Source organism: Carassius carassius, chromosome 5 (assembly GCF_963082965.1).
Source record: "Carassius carassius chromosome 5, fCarCar2.1, whole genome shotgun sequence".
Taxonomy (NCBI): Eukaryota; Metazoa; Chordata; class Actinopteri; order Cypriniformes; family Cyprinidae; genus Carassius; species Carassius carassius.
The window spans coordinates 18,187,687-18,205,840 of NC_081759.1; the positions used below are offsets into that span (position 1 = coordinate 18,187,687).

At 37.0% G+C, this 18,154-nt stretch overlaps 1 protein-coding gene across 2 annotated transcripts; it reads left to right on the top strand.

Annotated features, from left to right (window-relative positions):
• Positions 1 to 1,888: 1,888 nt before the first annotated feature.
• Positions 1,889 to 17,834, top strand: LOC132140903 (A-kinase anchor protein 10, mitochondrial-like). Of its 2 annotated transcripts, none has more exons than XM_059549961.1 (15): positions 1,889 to 2,127; positions 3,678 to 3,725; positions 4,656 to 4,841; positions 7,502 to 8,053; positions 9,965 to 10,063; positions 10,427 to 10,511; positions 12,965 to 13,088; positions 13,601 to 13,737; positions 14,501 to 14,645; positions 14,762 to 14,932; positions 15,045 to 15,154; positions 15,545 to 15,627; positions 15,939 to 15,991; positions 16,146 to 16,241; positions 16,648 to 17,834. In XM_059549961.1, the coding sequence occupies exons 1-15, from the start codon at positions 2,106 to 2,108 to the stop codon at positions 16,651 to 16,653; spliced, it is 1,917 nt and encodes a 638-aa protein (XP_059405944.1). In that variant the 5' UTR covers positions 1,889 to 2,105; the 3' UTR covers positions 16,654 to 17,834. The 2 variants fall into 2 exon arrangements, with proteins under 2 accessions (XP_059405944.1, XP_059405945.1); XM_059549962.1 differs by having other exon boundaries at positions 15,548 to 15,627.
• The last annotated feature ends 320 nt before the right edge of the window (positions 17,835 to 18,154 follow it).

Consider the following 18,154-nt stretch of genomic DNA (forward strand, 5'->3'; position numbering starts at 1 on the left):
ACATCCGCAAGTGGCACAGTAGACCTAGGCCTACTGTCTGACAAAAAGCAGGCTGCAGTCGGGATTTTCCTTTCCTTAAAATAATGGATTACTTTTTTTTTTTTAAATAACGAAGTTACTGATTACTTGCGCACGAAACTAACGCGTTAAGTTACACATTTCAGGAAAAAAGTAATTCGAGTACTCTAACGCGTTACTTTGTAACGCGTTACCCACAACACTGATATATATATAAAATATAACACACACACACAGAGTACAGGTATATATATACATTAGGGCTGTCACTTTTAGTTCGAAAATCGATTGCACAATCGATCGGACCAAACCAAAAAAAGTTTCAAAAATGAAAATAGGGAATCGATTTTAACCAAATATGTACACTAATTAAAATAATTAAACAATTAAAAAATATAGATGTAACAAAACTCACAAACAAGCAGAAAAAGAAAATAAAGAACTCCGAAAGTGCAGTATGCGTTGCGAAAGCTAGACAGAAAATACCAGCAATTTTACGCGCCTATAAGACCCAGTGACATCGAAAGTGACCTCTTATGCTGCGTTCACACCAAATGCGAATAGAGCGTCTGGCGCGAATGATTTCAATGTTAAGTTAAGTTTTTTGACATGGAAAATCGATTTTTACAATCGATTCTTTAAAATGTCATCTTTTGTGTTCCAAAGGAGAAATTAAGTTAAAATGAGTGTGTAAATTATGACAGAATTGAAAAATTTGGGTGGACAATCCCTTTAACACCTCCTTTTCTTGTCTTTTTCTTCTAATTAAAATTAGTTTTGTTTTTTCTCAGTAGTTTTTCTTCTGTTTGTTGGGCTCCTGGGCAGTGCAACAATGATGGTGACGTCCAAAGTGTTTTTAGCATGGATGTTGCTTGATGCTATCCGCTCTTTCTGGGAGAAGACACTCAGAGCCAGAAACTCCCTATGAATACTGCTTCAGATAAATGATTTAACTGTTTAAAATAATAAGGGAAAATAAAAAGGGAAATTATAACATTAGACAGAATTTGGACCGAGCATGTCCAGTTGAAGTACATTTAAAAAAAAGAAAAGAAAAAAAAAAGAAAGATTCTCTGTTTGCTTCTGTTACAACCATAGACTGTATAACAACGCACAAGTTTACGAACTGTTCAAGATATTCATGCAATAAAAGATGTTAATGGTGACGTGTTTGTCTTTCATTCATTGGTGCTCTAAAAGGTGGCAGCAGACTTTGTCCCTGTACATTTGAGAAATACAGCAATAAACTGTCACAAAGTGTTCTATAGCAATGTATAATCTGAATGACCCACACTATATGTATATCATGAAAATTTGACAAGTTTCTAAGAGATATATGGTAATTTGATAAGTTAATCAATCTTTATATATTAAATTGCAATTTTTGTTTTGATTTTGTGTAGTTTGCTACTATATAGCTTTGATGGTATTTGTAAAAGTACATAACGTCACTGTACTCAAAGCAAGTAAAAGATGAATATAGCAAAGATACCAGATATAAGGATATCAGATGATTATGTGAAGAGGGAGAAAAAACATCCTGACTCATCTGTCATAGCAGACATAGGGCACATAAATATAGATCATATCAAATATTCAATTAAATAATAAATTAGAGTGTGCTAGTAATACGCAATTATTAAGTTGATTTGATAATGATACATTCGTTATGTGTATGCAGTGATGCAGGTACAATGTTGTTTACAGCAGTCAGAATGTCACCTAGCTGCAGGACCCTGCTGTCACTGCTTCAGATCTCCTGTCGTCTGATAACACAGTATATTCTTATTATAGAGAAATCGTATTCAGTATGTACAGGAATGAAGTCTTTTCATTTGTCAGGTGTTTTCCCATGATTCCAGCAGCAGCGCTGTGCCGCAGACACTCCGGAAGTGAGGCGTTTATTGACAATATGGCGACCGGGCCGGCTGAGAGGGGACTGGACGGTTTTGGGTTTTGCCAGTGACCGCAGATGTGGATGATCAAAGCGAAAGATGTGCGCGACAGGGTGTTATGAATGAAGGGACTCGGGAGCTGTCGGGATGTTGTCTCTGAGCTGAGCAAGCCTTCACAGCCTCATATTCATCATGTCGTTCTTCAAGCGGAAAGGTAAGGAAGTGCTCCGCTCGATCATGATGGGATGATCCACGGACAGAGTGGGCTTTTCTGGACCGATGCTGAGCTCGTGTCCACATTAAAACTCCTTTACTGTTGTTCTGGCCATGAAATTCCTCTTATGCATCGCTTTCGTCTTCACACCACACCGTCTACATTAACTTCAGAGAGATGGGATATTCCTCTTTCAAGTGAACATTTTTGTTATTTTAGGTTATCATATGAGAACTTTGAGATTTTTTGTGTGAATTATAGACATTTAATAGTTAAAATTCATGCTGCTAACTGAAAAAAATACGTTGAAGTATCACGTATGATACAGTTAGTCTAGTCGTGTCAGAAAACCCTCATGTTGGAACCTTACAATGTGGAATGAAACAAAAATTATATTAAGAATAATATAGAATCCTACTCAATGAACTCATGTTGATAACATTGGAAGTGGTTTGGAATTTTTTTTTGACAAGGATGGCTTTCTTTGACATCTTTGATCTGAAGCTTTTTTTTTCTTTTCTTTTAATTTTGTACATTATCCATTTCATAGGATTTAGATGATTGGTTTTCATCTTTGTAGACTCCAAGGGCTGCTTTGTCCAAGACAGTATCTGAAGGCCGGCCTATTTAAGCTGATGTGTAACTCTGTAATTAATATTATGTTAATATGATTTAATTTACATAATTTTAAGACTTATTGGGGTGCCATTGGAAATTAGCTGAGGCTCCTAAACTGAGAACCACTTATTTCATAGTCATAGAAAACCTGGAAATATGTCTGCAAAGTTTAAATTGTGATTTCCAGGCATGTAAAATCTTTGTGGTGGAAATTTCTTTAGAGTAAATATACAAATTTTTATAAAATCTTTATTTGGTGAGAATTGACTGGTCAGAATGGGTGGTGAAGCTGCAGTCTTTAGATGTTCATACACACACAAACTATAATTAATCTGTAGTTTTGTATCTTTACTGAACAGAGTAACGGATCATTCCAAAATTCCCAGAATCCCTGCCCACATGACAAAGACCATATACATGTATCCTGTGACTTCGGTCAGTGTGCATTAATCAATGTGTCTGCCCTGAGGGAAGGAAGGATGCCCTCTTAGCCCGTGTCCTATTTAACAGTCTTTGTAATTTAGTGTATGTTTTCTTCATCCATCAGAGATATGTGGGTTAATGTATGGTATTAGCACAGCAGAGGACTATGAATTGTTTGAAATTATGTAATGCATGCTTGCACAATGTAAAGACAAATATCAGCTCCACTTTTTGCTTGCACTTTTCCAAATAATGATAGCGATGATGGAAATTCTTGTCGTTTTGTGCTTCATGATGCAAGACCTTTTGCCACAGTTGTTTTTTTTTTCACACAAGGCCTCACTCCATGCAAATAATGCAGAAAACATAAAGTGGAAGGAGTCAAAAATGTGGGCTTTACTGGATTAACCCAAGATGGTTACTTTTCTTAAGTGCTGAATAATCAGGTGCGTTAGGATAAGAGATTATGTAAATTATAAATTATATTTCCTATGTTCTTTATTTCATAGCTAAAGCAAAGGAACCTGAGAGACCAGCAGATGCCAAAGCCAGCAAAGGTGAGAGTCCTGTGTTGTTTACTGTGCTTATGTTCTGCGGTTTATACACTGTAATATGTACACTGTATACTGGATATTTTCATAAGACTGTGTTTTGCATTCCAGCCTCACTTGTTCTCATGTTGGTCCTTTGTCATCGTAGTAATTTTTGTCAGATTTATAACGTTGTATTGAGATGTCATAGAACATGCTGGAATGGAAGACAATAGACCAGGTTAATGTGTATCAGGATATAGATATAGTTCCTTGTGACCCTTAATGTGGAAATATTGTGTCTCATATAGTGAGAGACTAATGGACCGTCTAATGACAGTGAAAATGAGTTCAGCTTTTAAAAATGTATCTAGATCGTGCATGATTTATTTGTGTTTTGTTTAAATGGCCATTAAGACTAGCAGGTTTTTTATCCTTTGTTCTTTGATTTGAAATAATGGAACATCTCTACAAAGTTAGGATATTGAATTATGTTATGAATAGATATGATAGCTTCATATGAAGAACAGACACACACAGAGAGCACATCACATCTGCTAAACGCAGAAGCTCAAACATGTTTCCATGTTGTTGGCCATATGTGATGTGCTCTATGTATGCGTGAAAGCCTGGATTATATGTTTATCATATAAGAGACACTATGTCTTCACAAGACTCGGATTTAACACATGGATTCTTTTTATGACGTCTTTGTCACTTTTGGATCTACAATGTTTTGGTTAGCTGGTCTTCAGAGGGACAGAAACCTCTTGTTTAGAAGATTAATCAAAGTAGGTAAAAATAGTTGTGGAATGACATGTGGTGATGACAGAATGTTCATTTTTCAGCGATCTCTTTAAATGAATAACTAGCAAGTTGAGGCATAGGCTAGGTTAGGACATGCTTAGGTTTATTCAGTTGTGTATTAATGTTCCTGCTCTGTGTGCTCCTCTCCAGCCCAAGTGTTGCCCCACTCCCCCTCTCTTAGCGGCCGTAATCATCATGCTATCCTGGAGGCAGCGGGACCCAGCCATGTGGCCATCAATGCTATCTCAGCCAACATGGACTCCTTTGCCCGCGGCCGGACTGCTATCCTCAAAAAACAGCCTAGCCACATGGAGGCAGCACACTTTGGAGACTTAGGTACAGTACACCAGCTATGAACATGTCGAAAGGGACTTTTAACTTATGTGCTAAATGGCTTTTTCCTGTCAACTGTTAAAGTCTATAACTGAGAGATTGAGCTGGAATATTTATTATTAACTGTTTGATCTCAAAGCTGCTGTGTTTATGTATTTTTTTATTTATTTTTTATATTTAAGGTGGGCTTGGTAGCAACATTTGATCTATGACTTACTGTTCTGTGCTGAGCAGAGAAGGAATTATCACATTAGAGGAGGTATTTTGTGAAGCTGTTACTGAAATGGCTTTTGCAGCGCACTGGCCTGATGGATTTGTTTGTGAAGTGCCATAATCTCTTAACCTTGTCATAGCTCTGTGATTGGTGAAAACCTGCACAAGCTCCTTCACTTTAACCTGGTTTCAAAGAAGACTGCGATATATGTCCATGCCTATTTGTCTGCTTACTTCTCCAAGTGCTTCTTTTTACAAATAGGTCTGGTGCATTACATAACCAGCTGGTTGTCATTATGATTAGTATATAATGTAACCATTATTCTTAGTCTGTTTTCCAGGAAAAGAAACACTAAATATGTAAATTTTAAATGCATATATTTTCTAAAAGTTGATTTCATCCACTTTTGTTAAGATAAATTGCACATAAACCACAAATTAACATGAGGCTGTGAAAGATCTGTGAGAAAGTTTGACTTTTTTGATTATACAACTAACAAAAATGCTTAATTAAAAAAAGACAGAAGACTTCTGTTCCCTGCAGCCTGCGTGGTCTTGAAACATGGACAGAAAACCATTTTGATTTTAGTGGGCTTGAAATCTAAGTGACTGCCCTACAGTGATGAAATCTGTGAAGTTTACAGAACTTCAAAAAAAAAAAAAAATGGCAGCTGCGGTTGCCAGATTACCATCTTGACAACCATACTGAAAACACAGACAGTAAAAAGACAAAGCCACGTGATGAATAATAGTTCATTAAAGAAGCTTTTCTACAAGCTGAGGTAAATACTTGTATTAAGTATTAAAAGGCGCACAGGTTCATACACAAAAACAAATCATTCATTTAATAACACAAGATGTTACAAAGCCCTAATGTTCATAATTTTACAGAAGTAATACCAAGGAGAAACCGTTTTTTTCAGTGATAAACCATCATCTGCAAAGTTTGACTCAAGAGATTTCTGGGAATATCAATTTACAGTTTTTCACTTTTTTCCTTTTCATGTTCAAAAACTGTACATTTTACAGTATTTACTGTAAACTTACATGGAATTCCCCATTTCAACTATTGTAGTTTTTTTACTTTATTTTTTTAAACTTGGCCATGATTAGAAGGTTTCATAATCATATTTGGTCTAGAAGTCATCTTCAATGTTATCATCTGCCCTTGGATAGAATGTCTTTGTTATGATGTCCTAACCCCTCCTTCACATGTAAAAAGACATTGAAACGTATGTGTTGACAAACCAGTGTTGCAAGGGAACTTTGGTAAAGGAATTGCTTCTAACGTCAAAAGTGTTGCCTCCTACACAAAGCAGATTAGTAGTTTGTCATCTCAGGTACAGTCCTTTGCGTTTTCTGATACTGCACTCATTGTGTTCACATCTCAGTAAATGTTTTAATCAGACCATCTTCTGGTGTCCTGTGGTGTTGAAAGAGGAAGGTGTGGCCTTTCTAAGCATTCAGTGGAGGTCACGGCTCTATTATAAGATCTCTTTTGTGTGTGTATTTATTTATGAAACTAAGTCTGTGCTTCTACTGTATATTATAAATGGATGTCTGGGTGTGGTCTGGAGAAGTCATGGGTTTGAAGTAGAGGCATTAAAGGTGCTCTGAGTTCAGTATTGTATAGCAATTGCTAGTTAAAGGCATCACTATTACACTTGTTGATACTTTAGGGGATTTGAACAAACATCTAACCCCAAGTATTGAACATGAAACATATGCTGATTGGCAATACCAGAATATGGGGACTTGAGGTGGGCTCTTTTGACTTTAGACCAGTAAGTATCCACCTAGAGAAACAATCTAGATCGCCCTATAGCAACCGTAAAACAATGCCTTGGGATTATAGTAGAGAGGTTTGGACAGACAAAGGTTTTTTTTTGTCAAGTCACTTTTGATTGCTATGATTGCTTTGTTTTTGGTTGTTAATTTAGTTATTTTTATATTGTTTGTTTATTTTGGGGTTTGTATTGTTTTTGTTTGTTTTGTTTCATGTTTTGTTTTTAATTTGTTTAGCTGATTTGATTTTAATTATTGGTTATTTTTAACCATGTTTTGTTTTGTTTTCTAGTTTTTTTTTCAGTTGTTTATATATTTTGGGGTTTGTTTGTGTTTTTCATTTTGTTTTGTTTTTTTGCTTGTTTTGTGTCTCAAATTTTTCTTTTGACTTGTTTTTAGCTGTGTTGATTTTAATGATTGTTTTTATGTTTTGTTGTACATTTTGTTCTATTCTGTGTTGTTTTGTGGTTTTTATTGGGTTTCATTTTGTTTTTTTTAATTTTCCCCATTTATATAAAAAAGGTGAAATTTAAATTGTGTGAACACACAAATCCGTTAACTGGTTGTTACCAGTCCAAATCTGTGATTGTGAATTTGTGGGTTGTCTCTACATAAGAAAATGTGTATTGTAACAATGGGGTTTAAAAAGTGTCTTTGCTTTTCAGGTCGCTCCAGTGTCAACTACCAGGTTCAAGAGACTCGGTCTCGGCTTTCTAAAACTGTAGACCAGATCTTGCGGGATAATGTGGCCATGCCCTACTTCATACAGTTTATGGAGACCCACTCAGCTGAGTACCTGGTCCGCTTCTGGCTTGAAGCTGAGAGCTTTCGATCCACCACCTGGTCTAGGGTCAGAGCGCACAGCCTCAATTCAGTCAAACACAGCACCTTGGCTGAGCCTGCAGCTGCCCTGGAATCCCCCGACTCGCCAGAGTTCCCAAACGACCAAACTCTGGATGAGGGAGATGAAGAGGACACTTTCTCCTCCCGGACTTCCTCCAGACCTCACACCCCCAGCCCCCAAGACACTAACTCTCATACCGGGGCTCTGATTGGCCACCGGAACTCTGTTAGCTCAGAGGGGGCTGCCCGGCCTGGGACTCCCCACCTGCAGCCCAGCCTAAGATCAGAAACGCCCACCAGACAGCCCTCCTCCAGGACAGGCACTCCAATTAAAGGCCAGTCTACTAGTGGCCTCTCTGACAAACTAATGAAAAGTGAGTACAAGTTATGGTAGCCTCATTGCTGAAACTCTTTTACCTGTTTGTTTTGACTGTATTAATGCAATTAGTCCTTCCAGCTGGTATTTTTAAACAAGTGCTGGCTGAGATGATCTCCTGAGTTATTTAGGGTTAAAGGAGAATTCTTAGTTAAATTCTACTTAAGTAGCAATAGCATGTTCTGTGGCGTGCTGTTGATCACCACAGTAAGAGCAGGAGACGTGTTTGTTGAATTGCATTAATAATTGAAAACAGTAATTCGAAGCTTGAATTGTTTTAAACCACTTTCAAATGTTTATTACTGGATATGCTGATTTGTCTTAAAGGTCTTAAAGTGGCCCTACTGTATTACATTGATGAATATCTGGATGTGTGTTATATTGTTATATAATTCCTTCGCTTTCAAGGTAGTTATGTCACATTTCTTCCTGGTATCCTGACATGATCGCTAGGCAAAGCTTAGTGTGAAACTAGTTAAAAGATAAAGCTTTGTCCGGGGCAAGGTTAGGTGATTTTATTACACTATTTACAAGTTGCAAAAATGGACTATTATGATTGGTTTTGTGGTCCAAGGTCACATTTAGATAGATGTTTGTACACTCTAATTTTCTCTATTTTTACACATGGATTAGAAACACACACTTGTATAATAATTTAAAAACGACATCTTTTCCTCAATTCCTTCCAGTAGTTTATTGTTGTGCATCATAGTTGCATATTTTAAATGCTTATGATGGTGCATGCTTGCTTGTCTTTCTTTTCAAGTCCATAATGATAAATACATATTTGAAATAAAAAAATAAAAAAGATTTCTGACCTACAAATTTGACATTTGATCAGTTTAGCATCCATCTACGTGACCTTTTGGCTGAATTAAGAAAGAACTACTTTAAAACTGCAGGGTTTGCAGTATTCCTTAGTAATTTCACGAAAACTGTACCTTAAGATTGAGTTTTTATGAGCAGGCCTTAGGGAATAGTCTGTACGGTTAGTGGTCTTTTACCATTACAACATATTCCTTTTGTATCAGACGATGACTTTTAATATCCATGCGGCATTGGTTTTATAGAGCAAGCTTGGTAAATGATCTCATTTAGCATCTTGGCAGTAGACTACAATGAACAGAAGTCAGGAGCTGAGTATTCATTAATGGCTAATACAAAGAAGCTCTAGGCTGTAAAAGCAGTGAATGGAAAAAGTCAGTTGAGCCGAAAGACATCAAATCAGCTTAGAAGGGGAGTCAGATCCTATCAGTCCGTGGCCTCTGCTGTGATGTCTGAAAAAAGAATAAGTCTTTGTCCACTTCATTGCATTGTCTCTGGCTTTTCTCAGCATCTAAATTAATTTTATGATAAGCACTTCAGCGTTTAAACATGCTCTGAAGAGATTCCTCATCTCACAGAACCCCAATAAACTCAAACACTTTCAACACGGCATACTACTCATGATGGCTGATCATCAACCATAATTCAAATAAATCATTGGCCTTATCTATTCATTTCATAAATATAGTTACTATATACTTTTTTTTAGTTTTTCTGGTGTCCCAAGCACACTGCATACAAACATACTGACATGCTTTTCTGTATGAAATGTGCGCCCGTCCTGTATTTGAGTTTGATATTAATGTTTAACAATGTGTAGCTGTAAGATTTGTCTCTAGGCCTTTGCTCTGATTGTACTATTCATTTTTTCTTTTGATGAATAGTGACGCTCAAGCACACATGAGGTTTGATGAATAGATTAGCCATGGCTGAAATGTAAATTAGTACACTTCTGTAGGTCAGTGAAGAGGGATGTTGAATATTATAAAGGTGTTCACTGTGGATCGAGTCTGATTTGTCCTTCATCTTTATCCTCTGTATCCTATTTTCAGTTTCCACATATACTGATTTTTGTCATTTCTAGGTATAGAGAGGGATGCTGTTAACATTTTCACTAAGTACATATCTCCAGACGCTGCTAGGCCAATTCCCATCACCGAACAGATACGCAACGACATTGTGGGTAAGAAAATTCAATCCATCACAATGATGTCTCTGTTTAGATGGCTGAAGATGCACTCCAGTGATTTTTCTTTTCTGTTTGAACAAGATAATTATATTTATAGGAGATACTGGGTGTTTAGAAAATGAGGGCCTGGTTTTATGGATTTTTCTTTAGGAAGCTTGTTGTCATTACATACCTTATTTAAGTTTTTAAGTACTTTTTTTTATGTGAAGTATCTTAAAATAGGCATTTTTTTGATTGGATGGAATAGAACCACTTTGCTCTTTAGGATGTTGAGAGCACTTATACATGTTTAATTTCCTGTTTTCATGTTTCAAGCTTCGGTTAGGATAGAGTAAACAAGTTTTTTTCTTTTGTTAGCGAAAATCTGTGGGGAAGACGGACAAGTGGACCCGAACTGCTTTGTCATTGCACAATCTGTTGTGTTCTCCATCATCGAACAACAGTACGTAATTTCACTCTCAGTGTTTGTCCTTCACACACGTTGCTCTCATATCATATCTGTAAGTGTACATTTATCAGTTTTTATTCTTTACATCTGGTGTACTCAAGAAACAGACTGTATAAACATGCAGAGAGATGTCTTTGGCTGTTCATTAAGCATTTGTAAAACAATATGTAAAGAATAATTTTAGCTTTAACCCTTATAAGACATCTTGGGCCTCATTTACGAAAGAAACTTACGACAGAAAATTGTGCGTACTGGCGTTTTAACGCAAAACTTGGAATTGATCAATATGGACGTGAGCGTGTCTACGATCAAATCTCACGTCTGGTCTCAGTTCATTTACGCATGTTTTTGAGTTTCCTGAACCTGAACTTTCGCGCAGCATAGTAAATATTGTGGAGAATTGTAGAATGATAGCATTTTGTTCATTTTTATTTTCCTGACCATCAAACGAAGCTCATTAGTTGATCGTTAACCAGTAAGATAAGACTGTCTTTTTTTATTTTATTTAATAGCAGCGTAAACACGACCATGAGGATTTCAGTCGTCGCATCATGCACCTGCAGCGCTTCTGTGAAAGGAGATAAACAGAAATTAAGCCTATAAAAGGAATGAAATATATAGGATCACACAAAATATACAATAGGCTATACTATAATTTACAGTGTAACAAAAGGAAAGGAAAAAAATGGTGCAACAAGTATAGGCTGTACGCTCATTTTTTGTGACACATTTTATTTATTTTCTTTATATCTTTATTTGATTTAATCCATCTGATTGCGCAGTTGTCTCACGCACACACAAACAACATAAGTTCTAGCGTTGCCTGACATTTCAGCCATTCATCATCAAACTAAAATGCAGTCAACCAAACATAAAAGTTACAGTGTTTATTGTAAAATCAGTGTACAGCGCCCAAAAAAACTTCGTTTTTTTTCAATCTTGTTCTGTTCTGAATACCGTTAAATTTACAATATTTGTTGTAGAGTGAGGGGAACTAAATAAGCGGTTTACATTTACCAGTATTTTAATATACATATATATTACATAAATTAATGTAGCCTAATTATTTGCAATTACAAGCTTAACATGTGTTTTTGGAGTAAGATCAGTTTCTCTTTTATGAGATAACTTCCTCTTTTTGGCCGTGTTTCTTTTCTCCGTGTCGTAAACTCTAGGGGCGAGGTTTCTGAAGCATGGTGTTTTTAGGGACGTGATATTCAAATGATTCATTTATCAGCATGCGATCATTCGTACGATGAGATTGGCGGCATATGAATGTTTCATGTATCACATGTGAACTCTGTTGTAAGTTGATTTGTGCGGACAGATCTGCGCTCGTTTCTACGTTAGATTGATAAATGAGGCCCATAGAGTTAATTTACGAAACTCTAGATGGCACAAGTTGACAGGTCCTTTACATGCAATATGCTAGCACTCACATCATTTATTACATGGTGCAAGCTGATTGATTAACAATCACAGACATTACCATGCTATTCAGAGAGTTGTTATGATTGAAATGTATTTTGTTCCACTCCATCTGTTCTCCTAGCTTTTTTTGATCTTAAAAAATGGTTTTGCAAGGTGGAGAGTTGGGGTTACAAGGTTTTCGTAGTAAAGCTGGGGCTTTAAAGGGATAGTTCACCCCAAAATTAAAATTTGGTCATTAATTACTCACCCTCATGTTGTTCCAAACCCGTTAAGGCCTTTGTTCATCTTTGAAACACAAATTAAGATAACTTTGATGAAATCTGAGAGGCCTCTTACCTTCCATAGACCACAAAGAGTTCTACTACGGTCAAGGGATAGAAACGTCGTAAGGAAATAGTTTACATTTTCCATGTGACCTTAGTTGTTAATCGTTTATGAAGCTACGAGAATACATGATATTCTCGATAATGGTGACAGAGACTGATCCAGGAGAGAATAAATCGTTGAATAAAATTAATATTTTTGTTGTCTTTGCACACACAAAGTATTCTCATAGCTTCATAAAATTAGGGTTGAACCCCTGATGTCACATGGACTATTATAACGAAGTCCTTACTACCTTTCTGGGCCTTGAACATGTCAGTTGCATTGCTGTCTATGCAGCGTCTGAGAGCTCTCGGATTTCATCAGAAATATCTGAATTTGCGTTCCGAAGATGAACGAAGGTCTTAAGGTCATGAAGGTCACGATATGATGGTGAGTAATTAATGACAGAATTAAAATTTTTGGGCGAACTATCCCTTTATTTGCTTGTATTTTCAGGTCAGGGGCCATGAATTGTTATTTTGCATAATTAATTATATTATTGAATTCTACTTTTATGTTATTTTGTTTTAATTAGTCATACAAAATTGACACAATAAATTGACAGGCCTAGTGTTTCCTCTCTATTTATTTGAAATGTATTTGTTTATCCAGCTCTTCTCATTCTGTAATTACATGGAAATGTTTTACAGGCACTTTAGTGAGTTCTTGCGGAGCCATTATTTCTGTAAGTACCAGATCGAGGTGCTGACCAGTGGCTCTGTGTTCCTGGCTGACATCCTGTTTTGCGAGTCAGCCCTCTTCTACTTCTCTGAGGTGAGGGCACTCACTTCAGCCTCTGTTTAAAAGGAAGTAATAGCATTAATACACTTTTAAATATGGTTGTACAGTACGTTTACCTCTTAACTTGAATAACCCAAATTTTCCTGTAGATTATCTTTCTTGTATGCACTTTTAATTATATAAGTATAGATGTTGAATTATGTGTAATGTTCTTTACTTTTTAAATGTGCATTAAAATTGGATTTAAGTGTTTTATGAGTCCAGATATTATGTGTCCTGTTAGAACACACTTTCAAGTTGAATTTATGTTGAATTTATGCATAGAGCTGTATAAGCACATGAAATATGCTGAGCTCGACAATCTTCCCCAAACCTGTTTCTAAATGGCAGAATGCACCAAAAGTGCAAGTGTGCGTATAAATCGATGGACTTCTGATCCAAGTACATTTGAAGTGCCAAGGGATTATAAAGTAGGATTGAAACCTAATTCAAAGTGTGTTTGTGTGCGTGCGTGCGTGTGTGTGTGTGTGTGTGTGTCAATATAGTACATGGAGAAGGAGGATGCAATGAATGTGCTGCAGTTCTGGCTGGCTGCAGAAAACTTTCAAGATCAGTTGGCTGCCAAGAAAGGCCAGTACGACGGACAGGAAGCCCAGAATGATGCCATGATTCTCTATGACAAGTATGTTCTATTTGAAGTCCAGTGTAATCTTTGTTTTGGCACATTATTCCAGTCTACTATTATGGATGGATCAGGATGGGCAACTAAACAAATGGAGTTGGTCTCGTATGCTCACCAATTAAACATTTGTTTGGTCAAAAACAGTAATATTGTGAAATATCATTAGTTACAATTTAGAACAACTTTTCTTTAGTTTAATGTATGTTTAACATATTTTAAAATGTAATTTATTGCTATTATGTCAAGACTGAATTTTCAGCAGCCATTACTCCAATCTTAGTGTCACATGATCCTTCAGAAATATTTCTAATATGTTGATTTGCTGCCAAAGAAGCATGCCTTATTGGGGAGAAATGCAAAAAACAAAGCAAACAACAAAAAACAGCTTATTAATATTTCTGGCGTTACTGTTCTTTTCAGGATGCTTTAATTAATAAAAACTTGAAAAGAACAGCATTTGTTTAAAATAGTGCTCTGTTTTTAGTGCCACTTTCGATCAATTTAATGCATCCTTGTTAAAAATCTTACTGACCCCAGACGTTAAACTTGTCTGCTTGGTTTATGATGGACATGACCCTAATCAGCATTTTTCTACATTTTTCTAGCTTCTTTGTTGCTAACTAGTCATTAAGGCAACCCATAGGCCTGTTGATTTTGACACTATGCAATTATGCACATGCCTCTCTAGTGTTTAAGATCTGGCAACAGCATAACCATTACTTTTGGTAAACAGAAGACATGACAATTCATGTGATCTGCTTAGGTATTTTTCACTCCAAGCCACAAATCCGTTGGGTTTTGGTGACTCTGTGCGGATGGAGATCGAATCTAATATCTGTCGAGAAGGCGGACCTCTCCCAGACTGCTTCAACACTCCACTAAGACAGGCCTGGACCACCATGGAGAAAGTGGGTTATGTTACCACAACACTTTTCTATAAAAGTGTACAAAAAATGATGAAGGTGGAAGCTTGGTATTAGGACGAACAATCCTTCTGAAGTTTTCTTGTTTTCTTCAACCTCAGGTTTACATGCCAGGCTTTCTGTCAAGCAACCTTTACTATAAGTATTTGAGCGACCTTATCAACTCTGTACGGGTGGACGAGTTTACCGGAGCAAATGCCAACACCCCCAGCCAGGGCTGGACACCAGAAGTCGACCGCAACTCAAGCATCACAGAAGGGTCACAAGTCCAGGTGATTGACTCTCCCCAAAAGCTTCATCGCACATGTTTTTCAGAACAATACAAGGATTCTTCAAGAATATGGATGCAGGTATGGCTAACTTTGTCCTGATCTTTAATTGCAGCAAGGTACTAAAAAAGCAGCAGTCAAGATCCTAAAGAACTTCGATGAGGCGATAACGGTGGACATCGCCAGTCTGGACCCCGAGTCTCTCTACCAGAGACCGTATGCTGGGTGAGTCAGCGTTTCAAAACCTTCATGCTACACTTCCTTCCCATCACTGGAACTCAGATCGGTACAACATAAACATCTTTAATGTTCAACAAAAAGGATTTATCAAGGCCATTACTACAATAAACATTCATTGATCATGGATATGTTTTAGACCTTGCATGTTGAACATTATATACATCAAGGCAACATCTAGGTATCTCATTGGCTGACATAGATGGAAGTAAAAATACCTACTTTTTTGGGCACATAAAAAGTCAGTTAAAAATATTATGTATGTTTTTTTGAGGTCCACCTGGGCCAGCAGAAAAAGATTCTTATTGTTGAAGCTTGGTATTATGCACAAAACACTGGATTTAGATCCAGATTCAGCTTTTCTTGCTTTCATCTCAGAAGAATGACCTTTGGGAAGGTGAATGAGTTGGGCCAGTTCATCAGAGAGGCTGAGCCAGAGCCAGATGTGAAGAAATCCAAGGGTAGGACACACACTCACACACACACACACACACACACACACACACGCGCGCGCGCGTGTGCGTTTGCTCTTGAGAACTTTTTTCTCCTCTCTCTCACTGACACACACTTGCACGTTTGGTATTGTGTGAGTTGGCTCTTAGTTATGACTTCTGCTGAAGTGCTCTTGATGTCTTCAGTGTGAGTGCAGAGAGTGTGTTGCCATGGCGATAAGTAGCCGGTGATGTGGGGTGATTGTGTTGAAGAGCAGTGAAAAGCAGGATTCACTGCTCTGTCCAGCTCACTCACTCTTACTTTATTTCCTTTCTATCAGGTTCCATGTTTTCTCAAGCAATGAAGAAATGGGTTCAAGGAAACTCGGATGAGGTGTGCCCCTTCTTATTTCATTCAAAAGACATGTCATCTTTATCTTTATCATCTTTATCATCTTCATCTTTATCATCTTTTTGAATGTCTTTTTATTAAGTGGAAATGGATGTATAGATGATGATATGGACTGTCTTTGTTTTTGGTGTGCCAGGCACAAGAAGAGATGGCATGGAAGATTGCAAAAATGATCGTCAATGATGTCATGCAGCAGGGACACCAGGGAAGCCCTGAAGTGAAGGCAACAAAAGTACATCTTATTTTATCTTTGCGTTCATAAAGATCTGTTTCTTGAACTTCACCCCCCCAAAAAAAATCTGTAATTTATTCAAGTCGTTCCAAACCCAGACTTACCTTCTTCTGTGGAAAACAAAGGCAATTCCTTAGAGTTTGTATGGTTCTCTTTTTTATAGCGATGCACCAACTTTTTTTACCAGATTACCAAATTGCTTGGATTTAGCAGAAAACTACAAATAAATTTCAGTTATCATTTTTTTTTAGTAAAATTATAATAGTAAAATGAGTAATTATTGATGTGGACATGAAAAGCTGTGTAAGAAATGGTATGACTGAACAACACATTATCCCTTTGATTTTAGTCATGTTTGAACTTATTTTAGCCATGCAGTAAATGGGATGTTTTCTGTTTTCATCAGCTATGACCCTCTGGTCAAGTGTGGAAGCAGCTCCTACCCCCCCGCTCCTGTCACCTTCTGCATAACGACTGGAGAAGCAAACCACCTGAAGACGAACACAGAGCTGAACTGCATTAACATATCAGTGAGGACTTTGAAAGAGGCATTCCATGATTTCCTGCATGTGTTTGTGTGTGAGAGCGTGAGTGTTTAGATATGCACACTAATAGCCAATATGTTTTCCGTATGATCCATCCCATTATTTCTAGCACTCCGAAGGAATTCTGTTTATTATATGAAGAGGAGCTAAATGAGTTTAACTGTAGGTGTGAATAATCCGGCGAGAGCTGTCGCACAGCAGACGAACAGAACAATATTTCAGAACAAGACTGAATGAACACGGACACAAATATTTCAAAACGTACCTGCTGTTGTGTTTAGCTGTTACCATGTCGGCCAACAGGAAGTGCACAGGAATCTGAACGGGAACTACAAAGTGGCTGTGACTTAAATGTTTCCTTCCTCATCTTAATTCTTATCTCACACTTCTCTTTTATCGTTCTTTTTCATTCGCTTTTTTTAAAGAGTGGCTATGAAGTGCTTAGACCTTTTTTTTTTAGTACAAGTAAACAGAAGAACAGAAATGCATAAACACCTAAGGTGGCTATGTACAGTTTTATTTACAGATTTACGGAATGCCATAGTGGATGTAAGTCAGCCAGTGTCAGAGACCGTTCTGTCCCTCTCTCATGGAGCTGAAGTGACTGAGGGAATGGGAACTAATGAATACGGGCCTGGAAAAACTCCCTCTAGAACCCTTTCCAGATCTTATTCTAGACTGTAGAGATACACAAACTGAACTGTTAGGGCAGTGTTTATCCCCCTTCTGTATACATGTGGATTCCTGGTTTACCGCCATATATTAATGTTAGTTCTTTTGATGGTGATTGTCTTTTTCTTTTCTTTTCTTTTTTGTATGATATGACAAGCTCTGTCTAAGAAAATCTCAATGTTGATTGTTCCTTTAGAAACTTGTCTTGGACATGAAGTTATTGCTTTGGACCTCATTGAGATGTGGACGAGAAACAGGAAAAAGACTTTTGGTACTATGTACCACTAATATGTTTTCTGAAATATATGTGTACTTGATCTATAATATATTTAAATGTGTTTGATTTAAATACATATATTGTTGAAACGTCTCTTGACGCAGGCTTTGTCTTTTGTTTTTCTTCTTGGGTTCGATTGGACACAGCGTTTTACAGTTACTTGTGTAGGCAGAATATTGTTGATTTGCACTTTGAAATTGGATTTGTGCTGACGTATTGAGCGGAACTCAGATCAAATGAATTCGAAGAAAATAAGAATCCTGTAAAACAGAAAAAAAGAAAATGTTATTAAAATAAAAAGCTTTAAAAAAAAGCAACTTTTCTTTTTCACTTTCACAGTTTAAGTTGTGTGGGCGGGTCTCAGAGACAAAGCTTCTCATTGGCTAGTTAGTTTTGAAACGACATTACCAATTTTCTCA